Genomic DNA, 24,493 nt, shown 5'->3' with positions numbered 1-24,493 from the left:
GAAGTTGTGCAACAGCTGGAGGCACACTGGTTTGGAAACACTAAGTTAAGTAAAAAACTTTCAAGTGTTTTGCAACCAGTGTGCCTTCAGCTGTTGCATAACTACAACCCTCAGCATGCACGGACTGCCAAAGAGCATGCTGGGAGTTGTAGCAGTATGCCTCCAGCTGTTGCATAACTACATGTTCCAGCATGTCCTTCTGCTGTCACTGCATGCTGAGATTTGACGTTTTTGCAACAGCTAAAGGCACACTGGTTGCGAAACACTGAGTCTGTTTCCGTGTTTCGCAACCAGTGCGCCTCCAGCTGTTGCAAAACTACAACTCCCAGCATGCACGGACAGCCAAAGGGCATGCTGGAGTTGTAGTTTTGCAACAGCTGAATGTTTCCCCCCCAATGTGAATGGACAGGGTACACTCACATGGGCGGAGGTTTACAGGGAGTGCTGCAAGATTGAGATGCAGCAAACTCGCTGTCAATCCCCGCCCGTGTGACTGTACCCTAAAAACACTACACTACACTACACTTAAATAAAATAAGTAAAAAACACTATATATACACATACCGCTACACAGCCCCCCTCCCCTCCCCAATAAATATGAACAATGTCTGGTACGGCACTGTTTCCAAAATGGAGCCTCCAGCTGTTGCAAAACAACAACTCTCAGTATTGCCGGACAGACATTGACTGTCCAGGCATGTTGGGAGTTTTGCCACAGCTGGAGGCACCCTGTTTGGGAAACACTGGCATAGAATACCCCTATGTCCACCCCTATGCAAAACCTTAATTTAGGGCTCAAATGCGCATGGCGCTCTCTCACTTCGGAGCCCTGTCGTATTTCAAGGCAACATTTTAGGGTCACATATGGGGTATCGCCGTACTCGGGAGAAATTGCCTTACAGATTTTGGGGGACTTTTTCTCCTTTTACCCATTATGAAAAGGAACAGTTGGAGTCTACACCAGTATGTTAGTGTATAAAAATAAAATTATTTACACTGACATGCAGGTATTGCCGCATACTTTACATTTTCACAAGAGGTAAATGGGAAAAAAGATCCCCATTTTTTGGGACACAATTTAGCCAGAGTACGGAGATACCACATATGTGGGCGCAAAGTGCTCTGCGGGCTCACAACAAGGCCCATAAGGTAGAGTGCACCATGTACATTTGAGGTGATTTGCACAGGGGTGTCACAGATGTTAAATGAAGAATAAGGACATTGGTATAATTGATGTGTTATAATTGGGTGCAAAAAGTGGTATTATTGTGAGATTAAAACTCTACATAATGAAGAAAAAAATTCTAAAACTAATAGCGAGGACACATTTACTGTTTAGGTGCAGATACGCTGCAGACAAAGCTCCTACTAAATAGAGCTGCGGTGTAAATTTATGCTCTGAGGAGAATTCTAAATTTAAACGCAATTCAAGAAAGTAGCTGCACAAGAATGATAAATTTAACGCAGCTGCACCAAATTTAGACAACAGGCAGAGGGGTAAAAAACTTCTATTATACACTGGAAATGATACATGTCCCCCAGTGTGTGCAGTGTTATAGGTCCCTATGGGACCTATAACACTGCAAAAAAAAGTTTAAAAAAAAGGGTTAATAAAGGTCATTTAACCCCTTCCCTAATAAAAGTTTGAATCACCCCCCTTTTCCCATAAAAAAAATAAAACAGTGTAAAAAAAAAAAAAATAAACATATGTGGTATCGCCGCGTGCGTAAATGTCCGAACTATAAAAATATATCATTATTTAAACTGCACGGTCAATGGCGTACACCCAAAAAAATTCCAAAGTCCAAAAAAGCGCATTTTTGGTCACTTTTTAGACCATTAAAAAATTTATAAAAGTGATCAAAAAGTCCGATCAAAACAAAAATCATACCGATAAAAACTTCAGATCACAGCGCAAAAAATGAGTCCTCATACCGCCCTGTACGTGGAAAAATAAAAAAGTTATAGGGGTCAGAAGATGACATTTTTAAACGTATAAATTTTCCTGCATGTAGTTATGATTTTTTCCAGAAGTACGACAAAATCAAACCTATATAAGTAGGGTATCATTTTAACCGTATGGACCTACAGAATAATGATAAGGTGTCATTTTTACCTAAATATGCACTGTGTAGAAACAGAAGCTCCCAAAAGTTACAAAATGGCGTTTTTTCTTCGATTTTGTCGCACAATGATTTTTTTTCCGTTTCGCCGTGCGTTTTTGGGTAAAATGACTAATGTCACTGCAAAGTAGAATTGGCGACGCAAAAAATAAGCCATAATATGGATTTTTAGGTGGAAAATTGAAAGGGTTATGATTTTTAAAAGGTAAGGAGGAAAAAACGAAAGTGCAAAAACTGAAAAACCCTGAGTCCCTAAGGGGTTAATTCATAGTAAGGCTGTTATTTGTGCATTTTCCTTTTACATTTAGATAATGTCCCAGTCCGTTCTGTTAATTTTGTCAGCATGTGAGATGTTTTACACAGACTTTAAATCGTGTCAGACCATGATTTTCTGTCCGTATGAAAAATCAGACATGATTTTAAAATTCCCATATTGTAGGCCCTAGCAAACTACAATCAGGTCGGCAGTCCACTAATAGTTAATGGGTATGTGCATGTTCCTGCATAGATTCTATTTCAGCTGCTTAGAGATTATGAAATCGCTTCTGTTGAGCGGACACTCAAATCGTGTTCTGAAGATGACCAACATATTCACATATCTTTATGTTTTTTGGAGAAAATATTCAAAATCCTAAAATTACATGTTAATAAATGTAAAAAAAAAAAAAAAAAAAGGATGGTGACTACATTGTGACCTAACAATGTATTTAATTTATAATATGTTTGTATTTTTTTGATGTTCAAAAAAAAATAAAAGAAGAAGAAAAAAAGCTTTTTATTGAAAACGAAAATAACGGAAAGCACTGGCCAATTACATCACATATTCTAGAAACACTTGCAAAAACAAATAAGAAATGAAACCACTATTTCAACACCCATGCTTGCTTGGCTTAAAACAGTGTAGCATCAGACACTTTCTACGTGTCCTTGCCACCACTCGTAGATTTCTAGTCAATTTTAGCAAAAAAAAGCGCAATTGCGCCCAAAAAAATCTAAATTAAATTTGCGCAAATGATACATACCAGTCCACTGGATTAAGTTGTCTAAAGTACACCAAACTGGTGACAACTTTAGAAAATCATCCACCAAAAAAAACGCAGCACAAATACAAAAATAGCGCAATTGCGCAAAATTTGTAGACATGAAAAGTAGTCTAAAGGCAATGATACATGTCCCCCTAAGTGATTCCTTTCAGCCATAGAAATGAATGGGGTCGGCTGCTCCAGTTAACAGTGTGTGTATATATATATATATATATATATATATATATATATATATATATATAAAATCTGCATCCCGTTTTCGGCAGGAACATAGTGTGAACCGAGCCTTAGGGAAAGAATCAAATGTCCTGGGAATATTTTGGCCACTGTTCACACTGACTGACACAAACAAGCAAACTACCACATATGAATACAAAACAATGGCATTAATGTGCTTCTCTTTTAGGTTATGGTTGCACTTGGTAGATTTTTATTTTACAAAATTTCTGTGGGGAAAATGTATCAAAACTCGTGCGAAGAAAAAGTTGCCCATAGCAATTAATCAGATCGCTTCTTCCATTTTACACAGGTCTCTCTCATAAAATGAAAGAAGCAATCTGATTGGTTGCTATGGACAACGGCACCATTCTTCCTCTGCACAGGTTGTGATAAATCTCCCCCATGATTTCTAAGATAAAACTGCAGCTTGTGAATATACCCTTAAATGTCTGAATGGCCACAGCTGATCACTGTGTCTTATAATGGAGGGAGGGAACATTAACCCCTGAGCCAAGATGGTTAAGACTGGAACAAACGGATTTAAGAAACAGTAAGGTGGGTAACATTGGGGAGCTGCAAATTTACTAAATATTTTACATAAACTGAAACTGCCCCCTATACAGCAGATGCAGAATTCATATACCTCAGATTTAGACCCAGATATATACAATAAATGACTTCCAGCTCTTTGTCTAATCCAGTGTTTCCCAACCAGTCTGCAAAACTACAACTCTCAGCCAAAGGCTGTCCGGGCATGCTGGGAGTTGTAGTTTTGTAACAGCTGAAGGCACCCTGGTTGGAAAACTCTGGTCTTGTCACCGCATAATGTGATCTACACATGGACTGATAATTGACAGAACTTGTTTTTCTGCTAATGGAGCTTTTTAAAACCTCAGTCTCACTTGATGCAGATTATAGGAAATCCCCAACAATCATGCCACATGCAGACAGATTTGGGAGCCCTGAGGCGGCAGTTCCATACAAATTTGGGATGGCTTTTTTTTTTTTTTCTCTTCAAGGGATAGCAAAAAAAAACTGCTCTCTCATTCTGCACTGCCAAGAGGCAGTTTTTGTATTTTTTCTGTTTTTCAAAAATAGTGGGTTTTAGTATATGCACTTTGGCGTTTTATCCCCTTTATTTTTTTATTTTTTGGGGGGGCGGGGGGGTTGAGAAGATAAGAGGAGGTGCTACAAAGTTTAAAAAAATATATAAATAAATAAATAAAAATTAAAAACACCATACTCTTAACATGCTGGTTTTTTTGGGGGGGGGTCTGGCTTTTCATACTCCTAGATAACATCTGGCCACAGCTTTTTGGTCAAAAATAAAAGGGAAAAACAGCCATACAGCGAGTGGGGGTGTTAAATAAAAAAAAAAGAAAAGCCACATTCCTGCCTCTATGGGCATTTACTATACATAATATAGACCTATACTATAGATCTGAGCTACCTGGGCCTCCCCAGACAGAGGACTACATCACAGTCTGAGAAACGCTGGTTTTTAGATAGATAGATATAATTTTTCTTTAAAGGGCTACTTTTCTTTATTTTTTTTTATCAACTGGTGCCAGAAAGTTAAACAGACTTGTAAATTACTTCTATTAAAGAATCTTAATCCTTCCTGTACTTATTAGATGCTGAATACTACAGAGGAAATTATTTTCTTTTTGGAACACCGAGCTCTCTGCTGACATCATGAGCACAGTGCTCTCTGCTGACATCTCTGACCATTTTAGGAACTGTCCAGAGTAGCATATGTTTCCTATGGGGATTTTCTCCTACTCTGGACAGTTCTTAAAATGGACAGAGGTGTCAGCAGAGAGCTCTGTGTTCCAAAAAGAGAAAATAATTATGGATTAAGATTTTTTTAATAGAAGTAATTTACAAATCTGTTTAACTTTCTGGCACCAGTTGAAAATGTTTTTTTCCCCACCAGAGTACCACTTTAAATCACTAGTGTTAAAGGGGTACTCTGGCGCAAAACATCTTATCCCCTATCAAAAGGATAGGGGGTAAGATGTTGGATCGCCGGAATCCCACCGCCAGGGACCCCCGCGATCGCCGGCGCTGCACCCCGGTCATCCGTGCATGGAGCAAACTCCGCTCCGTGCCGAATCACTGGCGACTACAGCCGCCGTGCCCCCTCCATTCGGTCTATGAGAGGAGGCGTACTAGCAGTCACACCCCCTCCCATAGACATAAATAGAGGGGGCGTGGCACGATCACAGGAGCTCCACGCCGGACGCTGCTGCTGCTGGGCTGGAGATTGCGGGGGTCCCCAGCAGCGGGACCCCCGGGATATAACCTCTTATCCCCTATCCTTTTGATAGGGGATAAGATGTTTTGCACTGGAGTACCCCTTTAATGTTTCTGCTGCCGGTTAAAAAAAAAAGTCCTAAGATAAGTTTACACTCCCAACCTCTGACATAACCCAGACTTTAGTGAATGATGCAAAGGGCTGAAATCATAAGTGTTGTGTACACTCCAGAGTCCTATTCGGTGTTTGCCGTAAGCTTTTGACAGAAGAACCATCAGGGAATTTAGCTTAAAGATGATACACAGCAGAGCGGCTAATGTTCCATTGTTCACATACGAAATCCGAGAAGTCGCCATGTACATCTACAGCCTTATGCGATTTCCCATGGTAATTCATGATGCATGTTAACTAGAGAAACCTCCACATCCCAGCCATACGTCTTCATTCCTGTGTATAACCCTCTTCCTTTTGTGACCATAGACGGTTGATACCTGTCCAATCACAATGGGAGATCAAGACACAATGACTGAGGTTCCTGCTGCACTGAAACGACTGGCCAAGTATATGGTTCGTGGATTTTTTGGATTGGAGCATTCCCTGACCCTGGATGTGCTCATCCGGTATTCTTGTGTCAAGGAGGAGGACATAGCTCTGCTCCTTAAATTCGAAAAGAGGCAACTCCGAGCGATCCTCAACACCTTAAGGGCTGATAAGTTCATCAAGTGCCGCATGCGTGTGGAAACCGGCGCCAATGGCAAAAGCACCAAACACAACTATTACTACATCAATTACAAAGTGCTGGTAGATGTGGTCAAGTATAAACTCGATCATGTCCGTCGCAAGATTGAGTCGGATGAGAGAGAATCCACCACGAGAGCTTCCTTTAAGTGTCCTGGGTGTCTCAGCACTTACTCTGATCTGGAGGTGAACCAGCTGTTTGACCCATTCACAGGTACTTGTCTGATTTTTACCATATTGGGGTTTCACAAACAATGTGCATCCAGCTGTTGCAAAACTACAACTCCCAGTATGCCCAGACAGCCGAAGGCTGTCTGGGCATGCTGGGAGTTGTAGTTTTGCAACAGCTGGAGGCACACTGGTTGGAAAATATTGATATATTCCGTGGTGTCTTAAATGGGTTAACTGGCCTTTAACATTATTATATTGAGGTGTAACTTAAGCCATGGTGCTTCAGCCTCTAATGTTTACAAGTGTGCGGCCTTGTATTGCTATACTATTACTAGTGATTTAAAGGGGTACTCTGCTGCAATTGTATTATTATTTTTTTTTCTGGAATTCTTTTCAGCCTGACCACAGTGCTCTCTGCTGACACCTCAGTCCATTTTAGGAACTGTCCAAAGTAGGAGAGAATCCCCATAGCAAACCTCAGAGAGAGCCGTGGTCAGACAGAAAAGAAATTCAAAAAGAAAAGAACTTCCTCTGTAGTATACAAGCTGCTAATAGGTACTGGAAGGATTAAGATTTTTTAATAGAAGTAATTTACAAATCTGTTTAACTTTCTGGCAGCAGTTCGTTTAAAAAAAAAAAAAAAAAAAGTTTTCCACGAGAGTACCCCTTTAACCTCCTAAGGACTCAGGGTTTTTCAGTTTTTGCTCTTTAGTTTTTTCCTCCTTACCTTTTAAAAATCAGAACCCTTTCAATTTTCCACCTAAAAATCCATATTATGGCTTATTTTTTGCGTCACCAATTCTACTTTGCAGTGACATTAGTCATTTTACCCCAAAATTCACGGAGAAACGGGGAAAAAAAATCATTGTGCGACAAAATCGAAGAAAAATGCAATTTTGTTACTTTTGGGGGGCTTCCGTTTCTACGCAGTGCATATTTCGGTAAAAATGACACCTTATCATTATTCTGTAGGTCCATACGGTTAAAATGATACCCTACTTATATAGGTTTGATTTTGTCGCACTTCTGGAAAAAATCATAACTACATGCAGGAAAATGTATACGTTTAAAAATGTCATCTTCTGACCCCTATAATTTTTTTATTTTTCCATGTACAGGGCGATATGAGGACTCATTTTTTGCACCGTGATCTGAAGTTTTTATCGGTATGATTTTTGCTTTGATCGGACTTTTTGATCACTTTTTATTCATTTTTTAATGGTATAAAAAGTGACAAAAAAAACGCTTTTTTGGACTTTGGAAATTTTTTACGCGTACGCCATTGACCGTGCGGTTTAATTAATTATATTTTTATAGTTCGGACTTTTACGCACGCGGCGATACCACATATGTTTATTTTTTTTAATTTACACTGTTTTATTTTTTTTTATGGGAAAAGGGGGTGATTCAAACTTTTATTAGGGAAGGGGTTAAGGTACTTAATTGCTGGCCCATAAAGAGAAGTAACATGTGTTTTGCTATACACAGGTTTATTTCCTTTGTGTGTATTGCAGCTAAACCAAAAAAGGGAGGAAAAAAAGCTAATTGGACATAATGTCCCACCAAACTCCAAAAATGGGCTGGACAAAATTATTGGCACCCTTAACTCAATATTTGGTTGCACACCCTTTGAAAAAAGTAACTGAAATAAGTCGTTGTCTATAACCATCAATAAGCTTCTTACACCTCTCAGCCGGAATTTTGGACCACTCTTCCTTTGCAAACTGCTCCAGGTCTCTTATTGGAAGGGTGCCTTTTGCCAACAGCAATTTTAGGATCTCTCCACAGGTGTTCAATGGGATTTAGATCTGGACTCATTGCCGAGGCAGGAAAACAACCCCAAAACATAATTGAACCTCCACCATATTTCACTGTAGGTACTGTGTTCTTTTCTTTGTAGGCCTCATTCCGTTTTCGATAAACAGTAGAATGATGTGCTTTACCAAAAAGCTCTATCTTGGTCTCATCTGTCCACAAGACATTTTCCCAGAAGGATTTTGGCTTACTCAAGTTCATTTTGGCAAAATGTATTCTTGCTTTTTATGTCTGTGTCAGCAGTGGGGTCCTCCTGAGTCTCCTGCCATAGCATTTTGTTTCATTTAAATGTCGACGCATAGTTCATGCTGACACTGAAGCTCCCTGAGCCTGCAGGATAGCTTGAATATCTTTGGAACTTGTTTGGGGCTGCTTATCCACCATCCGGACTATCCTACGTTGACACCTTTCATCAATTTTTCTCTTCTGTCCACGCCCAGGGAGATTAGCTACAGTGCCATGGGTTGCAAACTTCTTGATAATGTTGCCCACTGTGGACAAAGGCAAATCTAGATCTCTGGAGATGAACTTGTAACCTTGGTGATATCTTTCCATAATTTTGGTTCTAAAGTTCTCAGACAGTTCTCCTCTTTCTGTTGTCCATGCTTAGTGTGGCACACACAGACAGGGCCGGCGTTAGGGCGGGGCATCCTAGGCAATTGCCTAGGGCCCCCATCCAAAAGGGGGCCCCTGAAAAGCTTTAAGGCAGTACTAACAATACTCCATTTTGCGCAAAATCGCGGTAAAATCGTGCGTTTTTGCCGAGAATTTGTGTAAAATGCAGTATTCAGGGCATAAGGCACTAACACACCTCAGCCTGAGTGGGGCAAAAAAACAATTGCTTGCCCAGGGTCCAACCAAAATTAAAGATGGCCCTGGCAGTATTGGTAGTGTAAGTATCGGTGGCATGTCCAGGGAGGGATTGGCAACAGGGATACACACTTAGTCTAAAACCGGCCCTGCACACAGACATACAATGCAAAGACTAAGTGAACTTCTCTCCTTTTTATCTGCTTTCAGGTGTGTTTTTTTTTTTTATATTTCCCACACCTGTTACTTGCCCCAGATGAGTTTAAAGGAGCATCACATGCTTGAAACAATCTTATTTTTCCACAATTTTGAAAGGGTGTCAATAATTTTGTCCAGACCATTTTTGGAGTTTGGTGTGACATTATGTCCAATTTGCTTTTTTTCCTCCCTTTTTGGGGGGTTAAGTTCCAATACACACAAAGGGAATAAGCATGTGTATAACAAAACATGTGTTACTGCAATCCTTTTGAAATACTTCATTTTATAGAAAAATTTCAGGGGTGCCAACATTTACGGCCATGACTGTATATCTTAGGGGCTTTTGAGCAATCACCCTAAAATAGGGGTAAATCAAGGACCCTAGGCATAGACTAGTTTTCTTACTCCTCCCTGTTTTTACCCTTCTTTCCTCATGCAGGTGCACTAATAAGTGCGAGCTATTCGTAGAGACCCATAGGCCAGGTTCACACTTCTGAATCCAGCCAGAGATTTCAAGTGCAGCCAGCACCAACTGAATCAGTCAGCTCAAGTTAAATGTTCTGGTGGAATTTTTCGAGCGGATTTTCCAGGTAGAAAGTCTACTTTGAAAACTCTGCAGAGTGCACTGTGCAGCGGAATCCCATTGCCAGCAATGGGACTCTGCTGCACCGGAATTTTCAAGCCAAATTTCAAAACAGAAATTCCGTAGTGTGAACCCTGCCTTACAGTTCCCAATTTGAGAAATGAGGAGCACGCCGTATTTCCTATGTGCAAAAAAACAAACAAACAAACAAACAAGGGGAGTTACCAAGGAAGTGGTACTAAGTTCAACCAGGCACAGAATAAAGAGTACCAATTTAAATCACTAATTCATTGCATAAATACACATGGATAAAATAGATAGATGATACATACAATCTCCTGTGTATGAAAATGTAAAAAATATACTTCAACTCTTTACGTGTTTCGACCATGATGGCCTCCTCAGGGGACGCAGATTACCATAGTGCTGCTTTACTATTTAGATAGTTCTTATTGCACTTCTGCAGTAGTAGAGGGCGGTAGTCAGCTGATGTACCGTATTTTTCGCCATATAAGACGCTCTGGCATATAAGACGCACCCAATTTTAAAGCATGAACATCTAGGAAAAAAAAGATTCTGAACCTTCAACCTGCGGACCTCCAGATGTTGCAAAACTACAACTCCCAGCATGCCCGGACAGCCGTTGGCTGTCCAGGCATGCAAGGAGTTGTAGTTTTGCAACATCTGGAGGTTGAAGACCACTGGTATAGGAGGTAATACTCTTGTGTCCCCTCCGCTCTGGACCCGTCACCGCTGCCCTGGATGTCGCTCCATCACTGTCGCCACGTCCCCGTCGCTCCGGAATGTCTCTGCTGCCAGGTATCCTCACTTTCCGTCGCCGCCATCACGTCGCTCCGCACGCCGCTCCTATTGGATGATGGGACTGCGTGCGCGACGACGTGATGACGACGAAGGAGAGCGCGGGCCATGCAGAGGATCCCGGCACGGAGCAGACACAGAGGAGGCAGGTAAGGTCCCTCCCGATGTCTTGTAAGCTGTTCGGGACACCGGGATTTCACCGCGGCGGTCCCGAACAGCCTGACTGAGCAGCCGGTTTAGTGTCACTTTCCCTTCAGACGCGGCGGTAAGCTTTGATTGCCGTGTCTGAAGGGTTAATACAGGGCATCACCTCAATCGGTGATGTCCTGTATTAGCCGCGGGTCCCGGCCGTTGAAGGTCGCAGGGACTGCCGCGATAGGATAGGGTTTCAATGTGTATTTGCCGTATAAGACGCACCAACTCCCCCCCCCCCCCCCCCCCCCCCCAGTTAATTGGGGAAGAAAAAGCGCGTCTTATACGGCGAAAGTAAGGTACATATCAAACTTGCATGTACAAGTAAGAGACACTTACTATGACCTTATGGCGCTGTGGGGGAGATTTATCAAAACCTGTGCAGAGGAAAAGTGGTCATGATCATGTAAAGGCATTAGCACCGGGCAGCGCATGAGAAGATGTTCTACCACACAACCTGTATCCAAGCAAACCATATATATTGTCACAGATAACTTGTCACATTCATTCGGTCTCTCCTGCAGAGCTCTTTCGCTGTACTTACTGCAATGCAGAAGTAGAAGAAGACTTCTCATCGATGCCAAAAAGAGATGCCAGGACATTACTTGCTAAATTCAATGAGCAGATTGAACCGATTTTTGGGCTTCTCCAGGAGACAGAAGACATTGTGCTCCCATCTGAGTTGCTGGAGCCACAGCCCGCATATATTCCAGAGCTTTCCAACAGGTAAGTGCCCAATGGCATTGAGAGCATGATTTTTGGTTTACTTGCTGTCAACTCTGCTATGGTGAACCATCCAATACTATCCGTTCATCAGCATCATGTGCACCGTAAAAGCTGTTTTTAATTTTCCCATTGAACACAATGGAAGCCAGTTCTCCTGCTGAAAAAAACACTGCTTTGGATGCTATTCAGATCAGCGCAGAATGTTGTCATGAGAAGATACGAAGTTGCTTGTGTTTAGACAACCATTTAACCATTTGCTGTTTTTTTTTTTTTTCATTTTTTCCTCCTTACCTTTAAAAAATCATAACCCTGTCAATTTTGCACCTAAAAATCCATATGATGACTTATTTTTTGCACCACCAATTCTACTTTGTAATGACGTCAGTCATTTTACCCAAAAATGTACGGTGAAATGGGAAAAAAAATCATTGTGAAAAAAAATAGAAAAAAAAAGCGCCATTTTGTAAATTTTGGAGGCTTCCGTTTCTACGCAGTACATTTTTCAGTAAACATGACACCTTCTCTTTATTCTGTAGGTCCATACAGTTAAAATGATACCCTACTTATATAGGTTTGATTTTGTTGTACTTCTGGGAAAAAAAATCATAGCTACATGCAGGAAAATTTATACGTTTAAAATTGTCATCTTTTGACCCCTATAACTTTTTAATTTTTCTGCGTATGGGGCGATATGTGGGCTCATTTTTTGCATCATGATCTGAAGTTTTTAGCGGTACCATTTTTGCATTGATAGGACTTATTTTTTCATGATATAAAAAGTGACCAGAAATGCACTAGTTTGGACTTTGGAATATTTTTGCTCGTACGACATTGACCGTGCGGTTTAATTAACATTATATTTTTATAATTTGGATATTTCCGCACGCGGCGATACGACTTATTTTTATTTACACAGTTTTAGTTTTTTTTTAAATGGGAAAAGGGGGGGGGGGGTGATTCAAACTCTTATTAGGGAAGGGGTTAAATGATCTTTATTCACTTTTTTTTTCCCCACTTTTTTTTTTTTTGCAGTGTTATAGCTCCCATAGGGACCTATAACACTGCACACTCTGACCTTTTACATTGTTCAATGGTTTGTCATAGGAAACCATTGATCAATGATTCTGCCGCTTTACTGCTCATGCCTGGATCTCTGGCACTGAGCAGTCATTCGGCAATTGGACAGCATGGAGGAAGGTAGGGGCCCTCCCGCTGTCCTGTAAGCTGTTCGGGATGCCGCAATTTTGCCGCGGCTATCCCGAACAGCCCACTGAGCTAACCGGCATGGTTTCATTTTCACTTTAGACGCGGCGTTCAACTTTGAACGCCGCGTCTAAAGGGTTAATAGCACGCGGCACCGCGAAAGTGACCTGAGACTTAGAAACAAAGGATCCTGGGACTTGTATTTGGAGGAAGGGAACTCCAACAGGAAATAGCCATTTCACAAAAAGATATCTTCAGCATTGTGGACTCATAACACAAGACAAGCACAGATACTTCTTAAGCATGTCCATTACTGTCTGGCAGCTAAGTACTAAAATCAGAAAATTCAGACCAAAATTCAGACCTGAATTCACCTATCCAGGGCCGGACGCAGCTCCGAGCCATCTGTCTTACAGACCTACGTGCCAGGACATCTCCAACACAGACGGGACCAACCAACTCTCAATAAGACTGCAGGTATTTTCATCAGGCCGGGCGCACTGTGAGCACCAGCACCCGTGCCAACCTGCACACAGCTACTTTCCTATTATAATAGACTGTATCAGACTACTACTGTGTCACCCACCTACTACATTTCCAGTCTGCAACCATTTTTACAACTATATTTATCCATATTGTATTGTTTTTTTATTTATTGCAATTTCATCTAAAGTTATCCTTGTCAAAGACTGGTTTACTAGTATTTTAAAATCATTATTTACGCCATAATATGATATACTGCTTTATAACATATATTACACTATTGTCTCTGTAGTAAGGGCCCTGCTCAGAGACTTCATTTCTTATATTGCAAATATTGAATAAAGCACAATATATTTTGTTACCAGCCAATCTTCTTATTCTCCGATACACATACACTCGCACATGTTACTAACTGTGCCTAGAGGTCTGAACTTTCCAATTTTTCACTTTTAGCATTTTTGGCACTACGGGTAAAGTGCATCTCAGTACCCAGTTAATAATTATACATTTATAGTGTTCAGCTCCCCATCCATTTTTCAAGTACTAAAATCACCTTATGGTGGATAACCCCATAAAGGGGTATTCCGTTGGAAAATACTTGGAAAGTTAAATAGTTAATAATTTGTTTACCCTTCCAGTACTTTTAAGCAGCTGTATGCTACAGAGGAAATGCTTTTCTTTTTTAATTTATTTTTTCTCTTGTCCACAGTGCTCCCTGCTAACACCTGATGCCCGCATCAGGAACTGTCCAGAGCAGGAGAAAATCCTCATAGCAAACCTCTGCTGCTCTGGAAAGTTCCTGGTACCGGCATCAGGTGTCAGCAGAGAGCACTGTGGTGGACAAGACAAAAAATAAATAAAAAAAGAAAAGAATTTTCTCTGTAGTATTCAGCTGCTTAAAAGTACTGAAAGGGTAAAGATTTTTTAATAGAAGTAATTTAAAAATCTGTTTAACTTTCTGGCACCAGTTGATATAAAAAAAAAAAAAAAAAAAAATTCTACAGGAGTACCCCTATTAAGGACCAAACCCATTTTGCCCTTAAAGGGGTACTTCGGTGGAAATTTTTTCAAATCAACTGGTGCCAGTTTAATTTACCCAGATTTGTTAACTACTTCTATTTAAAAAAAAAAAAAAAAAAATGTAATCCTTCCAGTACTTATCAGCTGCTGTATACTACAAAGGAAGTTTGAGTTGTTCTTTTCTGTCTTACCACAGTGCTCTCTGCTGACACCTGTGTACATGTCAGGAACTGTCCGGAGCAGCGTAGGTTTGCTATGGGGATTTGCTCCTACTCTGGACAGTTCCTGACACAGACAGAGGTGTCAGCAGAGAGCACAATTCAACTTCCTCTGTAGTATACAGCAGCTGATAAATCCTGGAAGGATTAAGATTTTTTTAATAGAAGTAATTTACAAATCTAACTTTTTGGAGCCACCTGATAAAAAAAAAAAAAAAAAAAAAAAATTTTACAAAAATTAAAAAGTTTTCTACCAAAATACCCCTTTAACCCCTTAAGGACCGAGGGTTTTTCCGTCTTTTGCATTTTCGTTTTTTTCCTCCTTGCCTTTAAAAAATCATAACTCTTTCAATTTTGCACCTAAAAATCCATATGATGGCTTATTTATTGTGCCACCAATTCTACTTTGCAGTGATATTAGTCATTTTGCCCAAAAATCTACGGCGAAACGGAAAAAAAAATCATTGTGAGACAAAATTGAAAGACAAATGCTGTTTTGTAACTTTTGGAGGCTTCCGTTTCTACGTAGTACATTTTTCGGTAAAAATGACACCTTATCATTATTCTATAGGTCCATACGATTAAAATGATACCCTACTTATATAGGTTTGATTTTGTCGTACTTCTGGAAAAAATCATAACTACATGCAGGAAAATTAATACGTTTAAAATTGTCATCTTCTGACCCCTATAACTTTTTTTATTTTTGCGAGTATAGGGCGGTATGAGGGCTCATTTTTGTGTCGTGATCTGAAGTTTTTAGCGGTATCATTATTGCATTGATAGGACTTAGTGATCGCTTTTTATTCATTTTTTCATGATCTAAAAAGCGACCAAAAATGCACTATTTTGGACTTTGCAATTTTTTGCGCGTACGCCATTGACTGTGTGGTTTAATTAACGATATATTTTTATAATTCGGACATTTCCGCACGCGGCGATACCATATGTTTATTTTTATTTACACTTTTTTTTATGGGAAAAGGGGGGTGATTCAAACTTTTAATAGGGGAGGGGTTAAATGATCTTTATTCACTTTTTTTTGCATGTGTTATAGCTCCCATAGGGACCTATAACACTGCACACACTGATCTATTCCATTGATCACTGGTTTCTCATAGGAAACCAGTGATCGATGATTCTGCCGCTTGACTGCTCATGCCTGGATCTCAGGCACTGAGCAGTCATTCGGCGATCGGACAGCAAGGAGGCAGGTAGGGACCCTCCAGCTGTCCTGTAAGCTGTTGGGGATGCCGCAATTTCACCGCGGCCATCCCGAACAGCCCACTGAGCTAACCGGCATGGTTTCACTTTCACTTTAGATGCGGCGTTCAACTTTGAACGCCGCGTCTAAAGGGTTAATAGCGCGCGGCACCACGATCAATGCCGCACGCTATTAGCCACTGGTCCTGGCCGTTGCTAGGCCCAACCCGCTAAGACGCGGGGCCACGCCGTGGCCATGCACTATAGATCGGGAGCGGACACATGACATTCCAGTACGTCATGTGTCCTTAAGGGGTTAAAGACCAGAGCAATTTTTTAGCAAATGTGACTTGTGTTACTTTATACATTAATAACTCTGGGATGCTTTTATATATCATTCTGATTCCGAGATTTGTTTTTTCGTGACCTATTCTACTGGCATAATTTCTATGTGAAAAATTCCACAATTTCATGAAAATTTAGAAAATTTAGCATTTTTCTAACTTTGGAACTCTCTGCTTGAAAGGAAAATCAGCATGGCAAATAAATGATATATTGATTCACATATACAATAGGTTTACTTTTTGAAGACCTAAGAGGGCTTCAAAGTATAGCAGCAATTTTCCAAATTTTCACGAAAAATTCAAAATCTGAATTTTTTCAGGGACCAGTTCAGTTTGAAGTGGATTTGACTGGCCTTTCTGTTAGAAAAAAAAAATCTCCATAAATGACCCCCTCAAAGTATTCAAAATGACATTTAGAAAGTTTAACCATTTAGGTGTTTAAACCTCCAGCTGTTGCAAAACTACCAGTCCAAGCATGCACTGTGAGACCCTGCATGCTGGGAGCTGCAATTTTGCCACAGCTGGAGGCACACTGGTTGGGACAGTTAGGTAACAGACCGACTCAATGTTTCCCAACCAGTGTGCCTCCAGCTGTTGCATAACTACAACTCCCAGTATGCACAACAGCCAAAAGGCATGCTGGGAGTTGTAGTTGCGTGCCTCCAGCTGTTGCATAACTACAACTCCCAGCATGCCCATTGGCTGTGCATGCTGGGAGTTGTTATGCAACAGCTGGAGGCACAGGACTCACCACCTGCTGCTGCATGAAGATGCCGCCGCCGGTCCTGGGCTCCCAGCTGCCAGTGTACACTAACGGACACCTGCTCTCGCCCTCTGGACTAGGGGTGGAGCGGGTGTCTTTAGTGACCCTGCCCAGCAGAAGCTCTGAATTGTTGGCCGGTCCCGGCTCACTCCTGCAGGGCAAAGGGGATTGGTGCAGTCTCGGACAGCACCAATCACTCTTATTTACTAGGTCATCGGGTCACCAGAGACACGATAGGCCCCGAAAAGCCGTGATTCCCCAGTCAAGGTCTCAGGACCCCCCTGGGGGATGTGCAGGGATGGCTGCTGACAGATAGAAAAGAAAATCTGTATGCATAAAATTGTTCTCTTCCGACCCCTATAACTTTTTTCTTTTGTATACGTGGATGTGTTAGGGGTCATTTTTATGCACCGTGATCTGTAGTTTATATCTGTACCATTTTTGTTTTGGGATTTTTTTGGTAATTGTTTAGTAATGTTTTTTTTTTTTTTTTTTCCTGGTATATATCACAATATTTCAGCTATTTTGAACTTTCTTATTTTTTATACGTCTATGCCATTAACATTTATATTTTCATAATTTGGACATTTCCGTACACAGTGTGAACAGAACTGCGGAAATCCCATGAAAATCAATGGTAGTCTGATTTAAGACAGAATCCATACTGAATTTATGGCGGAAAATGTGTCAAATTCTATGTGGTAGTTTTTATTACACTAAGCACTTTTTTTTTTTTTTTTTTAATAATTTGGTTTTAGGGGGTATTGTTAGGTTTGGGCTTACCCCCTGGGGGGGGGGGGGGGGGATTCCTAAGGGTTGTTGTGTACATTATTTATGCCCAGGAAATAATTTTTTTATATATTCTATTCGGCTGACTGCCTGAATTTCCTCAGTGTAACCTAGTTCTTACCTTACTTAATTTTGATAAGTTTCTCTGTAATGTTGTTCATTTAGAATTATTTAAATAAAAAGCTCCAGTGTCTGGATATCCTTGACAACATACTTAACACAGCAGAGATAGCAACCAAAATGTCACTGTGATGTCATAATACAGAGCACAGTACAAGGATATTAAGCACAGTCAGGACACTGTACAGGGATAATAAGCACAGTGATAACTCAGCACATGGATCATATATAGGGATGTCACAGTACAGGGATAATATGCACAGTGATGTCACAGTACATGAATAACTACCATAGTGAGGTCATAGTGCAGAGATAATAATCAGTGAGGTTGCAGGACAGAGATAACTTTACCTAGCTGTGTAAGTCATTACAGTGTCACTGTGCAGATGATGCAATACAATGATAAATGCAGTGATAAACAGTGATGTCTCCAAATAGGGTTAATAAATATGGTGACCAGTGTCACAGTTAATACGGCCAAACCAGACAGCTCACCTATTGATTGCTCTAGCCTGAATAATTTAGAGCTGTTTCTAAAAGTCTTGGGTCTCCTAGTATTTTATTAATCTTTCCTGGGCACCCAGCGCACTTTGAATGCAGTAATAACTTATGCAGACTAGAGCAATAGATGGTGATGTCACAGCACATGGGTTTACATTGGATATTTTATACTCCTTCCCAAGCAGCTGAAGAAATTCCTTATGTATTTTTAAAACCTGCATGTTTATTTGTGTGGATTTATCATGTACAATCTGTGGATAAGCTACCAAATGACAATGAGCTAATCCATGTTCAAAGCTGCCGGCACATGCATAGAAATCGGTCATGGCTAGGGTTGCCACCTTTAAAAAAAAAAAAAAACAGCCATGCTAATTTGCATAATTATATATGCGTAAAATCACAGGATACACATATGCAGGGGAAATTTTGTCCTGTTCTGACCCCTATAACATTTTTAATTCTCCGTATACAGGCTTGTATGAGAGCTAATTTTTTTTGTGCCCTGATCTGTAGTTTTTAGTACAATTTTTGTTTTGATTGGACTTTTTGATCGCTTTTTTTTTTTATTAAATGTGCTGTGCCGGTAAAATACTGGCCAGGTGGCAACCCTAGTCATGGCTGAATATGGCTCATAGTAAATGGATAATACTGTGAAATTGTAGGAGAGAGTTATTGTATGGGCATAGCCTGAGTGTAGAAACATAATAATACTTTATAGTTTGACCAAATTTTGGAGGTGGCCTATCATAATTCAAGCCTATCTACTTTAGCTGTGAACAGGGATCTGACACAACAGTTGTTGATATGCAAGGGAGATGGGCGAACAGGACTTCATCTGTGGATATGTATGTTCAAAACGTGACTATAAATGTCCGCGAGCATGAGCTTAAAAAGGTAAAAGAAAAGAAGGGCAAGGAGCAGCCTGTGTGGATGAAGGAAAGTACTGTGTCTGTACCTGAAGCCCATCCAGAAGACATAAAGGCTGATCTCTGTGAGTATTGCCAGAAACGCCTAACGTCACCCATGCTTCGGTATGCACACTGATGGTTACTGGGATTGGTGAATAGCACAATAGTTTCTGATTATATATTCTTTCACTACTAACAAATCTGTATGTAAATATGAAGTCTTCTCCATCCACTTAGAAGCATAACCGGCATGGTTTCTGGATGTCACACTATATAAGGAAAGTTATCGCATCTATCAATGTGTGAGCAGGATGGCCTAATCCAACCTCACTCTATCTAGGCCCTATATCTCTGTGCTGCCCCATCACAAAGTAGTACCCACTGTCATGCTAGAGGTTGGATTGGTTCTCTCAGAAAAATAACCTATTCTTTGTTCATAATTTTATTTGTTTTCTTTTCTGAAAATGTAATACATTTCTTTGTCCTGTTCCTGTATCTAAAGCACCTGAAGTAGAAGAGAAGGTGGACGAAAATGCCAATAAGGAAAGTGTTTGTGACAATGAAGTAATAAGGACTCTCTTAATCCATGAAATGAAATCTGGATCTGGTCCACCTGTCTCTCAGATTACTAAAAGTGATTCAGAAAGCGACACCAGTGAGTCCGATGAAGAAACAAAACGCACAAATCCAGGGGCAGGAAAACCTTTGATCAGTGCAGAGGAAGAGGCTGAGGACGATGATCCAGTGGTCATGGTTGGTGGCCAGCCCCATGTGTACAGTGAGGTCAGTCAAAACCCAAGTCTTGTGTCATTCATGACTGAGGAGGAGAGAGAAGCGTACATCAAAATAGGGCAAGAAATGTTCCAGTCTGCATTTGAGTGACATATCCTTTATACTAAAACCAGACTAGAAAATGTCTGTGAACTTAAATGTGTTTGCATCATGTTCTTCTGTTTTGTCTCACACATCTTATTTTTGTGCATTACACACAGTGAAGTTGTGTAAATAAACACCTGCAGCATAAAAAATCTTATGATGTTCACTTTTACAAAAATATATTTTTATTGTGATGTATTTATGCACAATATGTGATCCACCTTTTGTCGGCCTGCTTAGTGAAATTATCAAATCAAGAATGTTGGTGTCAGGGAATTGGGATGTATCGGACTATATACATCTTTACATTATAATAATTGTAGATATAGACACAAAGATCCCTTGTGCATGTTGAAAGCTGTCTCCAGCAATATTTAATAGAGACTGGCTTCTACCAAGACAAAAGGACACAGTTATCTAATGGAGCACCCAAAAAATGCTGTTTTCACACTGCAGGTATCGGCCACGCCCCCTCGTGAACTCATGGCCACGCCTCCTCAATGAAAGTCTATGGGAGGGGGCTTGACAGCAGTCACTGTGACATCACAAGGGGGCCAGTGGAGTACCCGTTTAAGTATATTTTATCTTACATCTTAAAGTGGACCTGCCCACAAAAAGGGGTGTAAAGAAACAAAATGGCTAGTTATCTGGATTCTGGGCATACCTTTTTACCTCTTTGAAGTCCTCTCCATCAGTTAGATAGCCGGTAATTACTCACCGGTAATCCCATTTCCTCAAGCCATTAAAGCACCACCTCAGAGAGGGACTCCAACCCTAGGGAGAGGAAACCTGGAGGATAAAAGGAAGAACCCGCCATGACAGCACCACCTGAGAGAAATATCAGAGATAGACTTTAGCTGTAAAGTGTTACAGGCTGTAATCTTACCCTAAAGGACAGAGCAGAATTCCCAATGCCTACCCATCTAGCGGCTGAAAATTATGAGGAGACTACTAAGTTGCCACCATGCAAATCTGATTCACAGAAGGTTCCACCCTAGCATCCTGGTAGAGAGAGCCCTAAGATCAGAAGTGGGAACAGACTTATAGCTTGCCTAACTCATCTAGCTATGAATCCTTGCTTTCTTTTGAAATCTGAATGAATAAAAACAATCCCTAAAGGTTTTCGGGGAGATCCATTAAAACTTGTGCAGAGGAAAAGTGGAGCAGTTGCCTATAGCAACAAGTCGGATTGCTTTTTTTTTTTTTTTTTTTTTTTCAGAGGCCTTTTAAAAAATGAAAGAAACAATCTGGTTGTTATGGACAACTGCTCCACCTTTCATCTGCACAGGTTTTGATCAATCCCACACACACATAAATTTTTTTAAGGTTCTTATGATTCATTTGATCCTATAAGTACAACAGAAATATCCCAGTACAGGAATCTAGGGAAACTCCTGATTGATAACCTCTTAGCTACTTAGAAAAACCCATTTGACCAAAGATGGGCAAAAACTTTTGGTTATACAGGGTCCCTAATGCTGAAACCTGTACTTTTAAGACTCTTCTGCAGAAAATCCAATAGGTTGGCAGTGACTAGATCTGTCTAATGGTCAATATTGAATGCTAAGTAGGCCTTCCAGATTCTAAAATAAATATTAGATGTAATAGGCTTTCTGCTGGCCTGTGAAATAGAAATGACTGGATCTAATAACCCGCTGCTTATTGGGATTAACTATTAAAAAGACAGTCAGATGTAGACTCTTTACCTGCAGATGGACAATTGGCCTCTGGAGAAAAGGTCCTGTATCTTGAGAAGGACCCATAGATCTAACTGTGACAGGGCTCTCAGACATGAGAACCATGCCCTCTGAGACCAAAATGGGGATTACTGTTGCTTGGAATAAACTACAGATATGGGAATGCATATGCTTGGTCCCAAGTCCATGGATGCACCAATGCATCTACTGCCAATGTTAAATCTGCTGGGTTTAGAAAACAAAAGGCGTTTATTTGACGACTATTCTCCCTTGTGGCAAATAAATCTACTTGAGGCATCCCCCCACAGACGTGTTATCTTGAGGAAAATTTTTCCTGGTGTAGCTGGTGGCAGCCGAGAAAATCTGCGGTGTACTGCAGTTGCCTACCTTTACTAAATTACTAAATGTAGGAAACATTTCTGCTCCTTTTGAGTCTAACAGAATTCCTAGAAAGCTTTTGTTTGGCCAAGTCAGGTCGCTCTGGTTACGCCTTTCTCAGACACTGGAATAGCTGGGGCAGCCAGAGCCAAAGGCAACTAATATTGGCGACCCTCAAGGTATTCTGCCCCTTTTGTATGGATGATAGGAGTATAGAGACCTTAGTAGAAACTATGTAATGCAGGATGCACAAGTTAGTTTCTCATATTGAGGAAGCAATTACCGTATATACTCGAGTATAAGCCGAGTTTTTCATCACGATTTTTCGTGCTGAAAACACCCCCCTCGGCTTATACTCGAGTGAACTCTCCACCCGCAGTGGTCCTCAACCTGCAGACCTCCAGAGGTTTCAAAACTACAACTCCCAGCAAGCCCGGGCAGCCATCGGCTGTCCGGGCTTGCTGGGAGTTGTAGTTTTGAAACCTCCGGAGGTCCGCAGGTTGAAGACCACTGCGGCCTTCGACATCATCCAGCCCCCTCTCACCCCCCTTTAGTTCTGTACAGTACTCACCTCCCCTCGGCGCTGGTCCGGTGCTGCAGGGCTGTCCGGAGAGGAGGTGGTCCGGTGGGATAGTGGTTCCGGGCTGCTATCTTCACCGGGGAGGCCTCTTCTAAGCACTTCGGGCCCGGCCCCAGAATAGTCACGTTGCCTTGACAACGATGCAGAGGTACATTCATTGCCAACGTACTTCTGCGTCATTGTCAAGGCAACGCCTCTATTCCGAGCCGGAAGCGCGGAGAAGAGGCGCCCCCCGGTGAAGATAGCAGCCCGGAACCACTATCCCACCGGACCACCTCCTCTCCGGACAGCCCTGCAGCACCGGACCAGCGCCGAGCGGAGGTGAGTACTGTACAGAACTAAAGGGGGGTGAGAGGGGGCTGGATGATGTCGAAGGCCGCAGTGGTCTTCAACCTGCGGACCTCCAGAGGTTTCAAAACTACAACTCCCAGCAAGCCCGGACAGCCGATGGCTGCCCGGGCTTGCTGGGAGTTGTAGTTTTGAAACCTCTGGAGGTCCGCAGGTTGAAGACCACTGAGGGCGGATGATGAGAAGAGGATGATGAAGGGGGGGGGGGGTGGGATGATGACAAGAGGATGATGAAGGGGGATGTGTGGGATGATGAAGGGGGGTGGGGATGATGACAAGGGGATGATGAAGGGGGGATGTGTGGGATGATGACAAGGGGATGATGACAGGGGATGATGATGATGTTAATGACGGGTCTGGATGATGACAGGGGGGGATGATGTATTTCCCACCCTAGGCTTATACTCGAGTCAATAACTTTTCCTGGGATTTTGGGTTGAAATTAGGGGTCTCGGCTTATACTCGGGTCGGCTTATACTCGAGTATATACGGTAAGTTTCACAAAAATTAAATTTTCTATTCTTGTGTGTGTGTGTGTGTATATAATTTTTTTTTTGATATATCAAATAAAAAACATCCCATATAAAAGCATGGTTAAGATATGCTTACAAAAAGTAGTCTCCAGCAGGTTCGGTGGCTTGGGCCTTTGCTCTTTGCTAAAACTTTAGCCGAGTCCCGCTTTGGAATTTCCTAGGCCTTTTTCTCTATGATGTTCTTTCACTTTCTAGAACAATAGGAGCTGGCTGACTTCACATGGAGACTATTAACGCCTTAAATACCATCGAGCAGCCCTCTGTACTGCAGTACAAAGTTTAACCCAATCTCCAGTGCCCATAACACATGATAGCTACCTCTGCGCCAGGCGTTTGACGTCACTTATGGCTGTTTTTATTTATATGCTGGGTCCTCTTTTGCCCCTTATGTCCCAACCATGCTGTGCCCAGAGGACTGGCAACTAATTTATCCTGACTCACAACTAAGGTATCAAGTGCCCAGCTTGCCAATTTCCCTGGTATATCCAGCCCAGGTTTTCTTTTCTCGATCACTTCATTGGAGGACACAGGAACAGTATATCCTGCTGCTAGGAAGCGCTGAAACTAGGCAAAAACAAGTCGGCTCCTTGTTGCAGGATATACCCGCCCCCTGGCTCTGAGATAATCAGTTTTAGCTTAGTGTTAGTAGTTCTCCAGACCTGGTCTTATTCTTTTTAATTTTTTTTTCCAGTTTTCTAATATGTAGTTAGGCTTTCTCTACTTTATTTTTTTTTTTCAAGGTTAGGGCGACAGGAGCATGGCGCTGCCTGATTGCCCCCCCCTCCTGTGACGAAGAGGCACGGTCCATAGAGTTAGCCATCAACCTCTTCTTGCC

At 41.4% G+C, this 24,493-nt stretch overlaps 1 protein-coding gene across 1 annotated transcript; it reads left to right on the top strand.

The window, feature by feature from the left end:
* Window positions 1–3,747: 3,747 nt before the first annotated feature.
* On the top strand, window positions 3,748–20,258 carry LOC130356978 (general transcription factor IIE subunit 1-like). Its single transcript, XM_056559227.1, has 5 exons — window positions 3,748–3,940; window positions 6,123–6,594; window positions 11,493–11,694; window positions 19,109–19,329; window positions 19,749–20,258. The coding sequence occupies exons 2-5, from the start codon at window positions 6,147–6,149 to the stop codon at window positions 20,126–20,128; spliced, it is 1,251 nt and encodes a 416-aa protein (XP_056415202.1). The 5' UTR covers window positions 3,748–3,940; window positions 6,123–6,146; the 3' UTR covers window positions 20,129–20,258.
* Window positions 20,259–24,493: the final 4,235 nt, after the last annotated feature.

The sequence above is a fragment of the Hyla sarda genome, chromosome 1 (genome assembly GCF_029499605.1).
Source record: "Hyla sarda isolate aHylSar1 chromosome 1, aHylSar1.hap1, whole genome shotgun sequence".
In the NCBI taxonomy this organism is placed as follows: domain Eukaryota; kingdom Metazoa; phylum Chordata; class Amphibia; order Anura; family Hylidae; genus Hyla; species Hyla sarda.
The sequence above is the reverse complement of the archived record's forward strand: the minus strand, read 5'-3'. Positions and strand labels throughout refer to the sequence as shown.

Bases quoted from the DNA above. Each gene is read 5' to 3' on its own strand.
- LOC130356978 (XM_056559227.1), top strand. From the start codon at position 6,147: ATGGGAGATCAAGACACAATGACTGAGGTTCCTGCTGCACTGAAACGA. The intron at 6,595-11,492 runs GTACTTGTCTGA...TCTCTCCTGCAG, and splicing joins GCTGTTTGACCCATTCACAG to AGCTCTTTCGCTGTACTTAC. The intron at 11,695-19,108 runs GTAAGTGCCCAA...TATCTACTTTAG, and splicing joins ATTCCAGAGCTTTCCAACAG to CTGTGAACAGGGATCTGACA.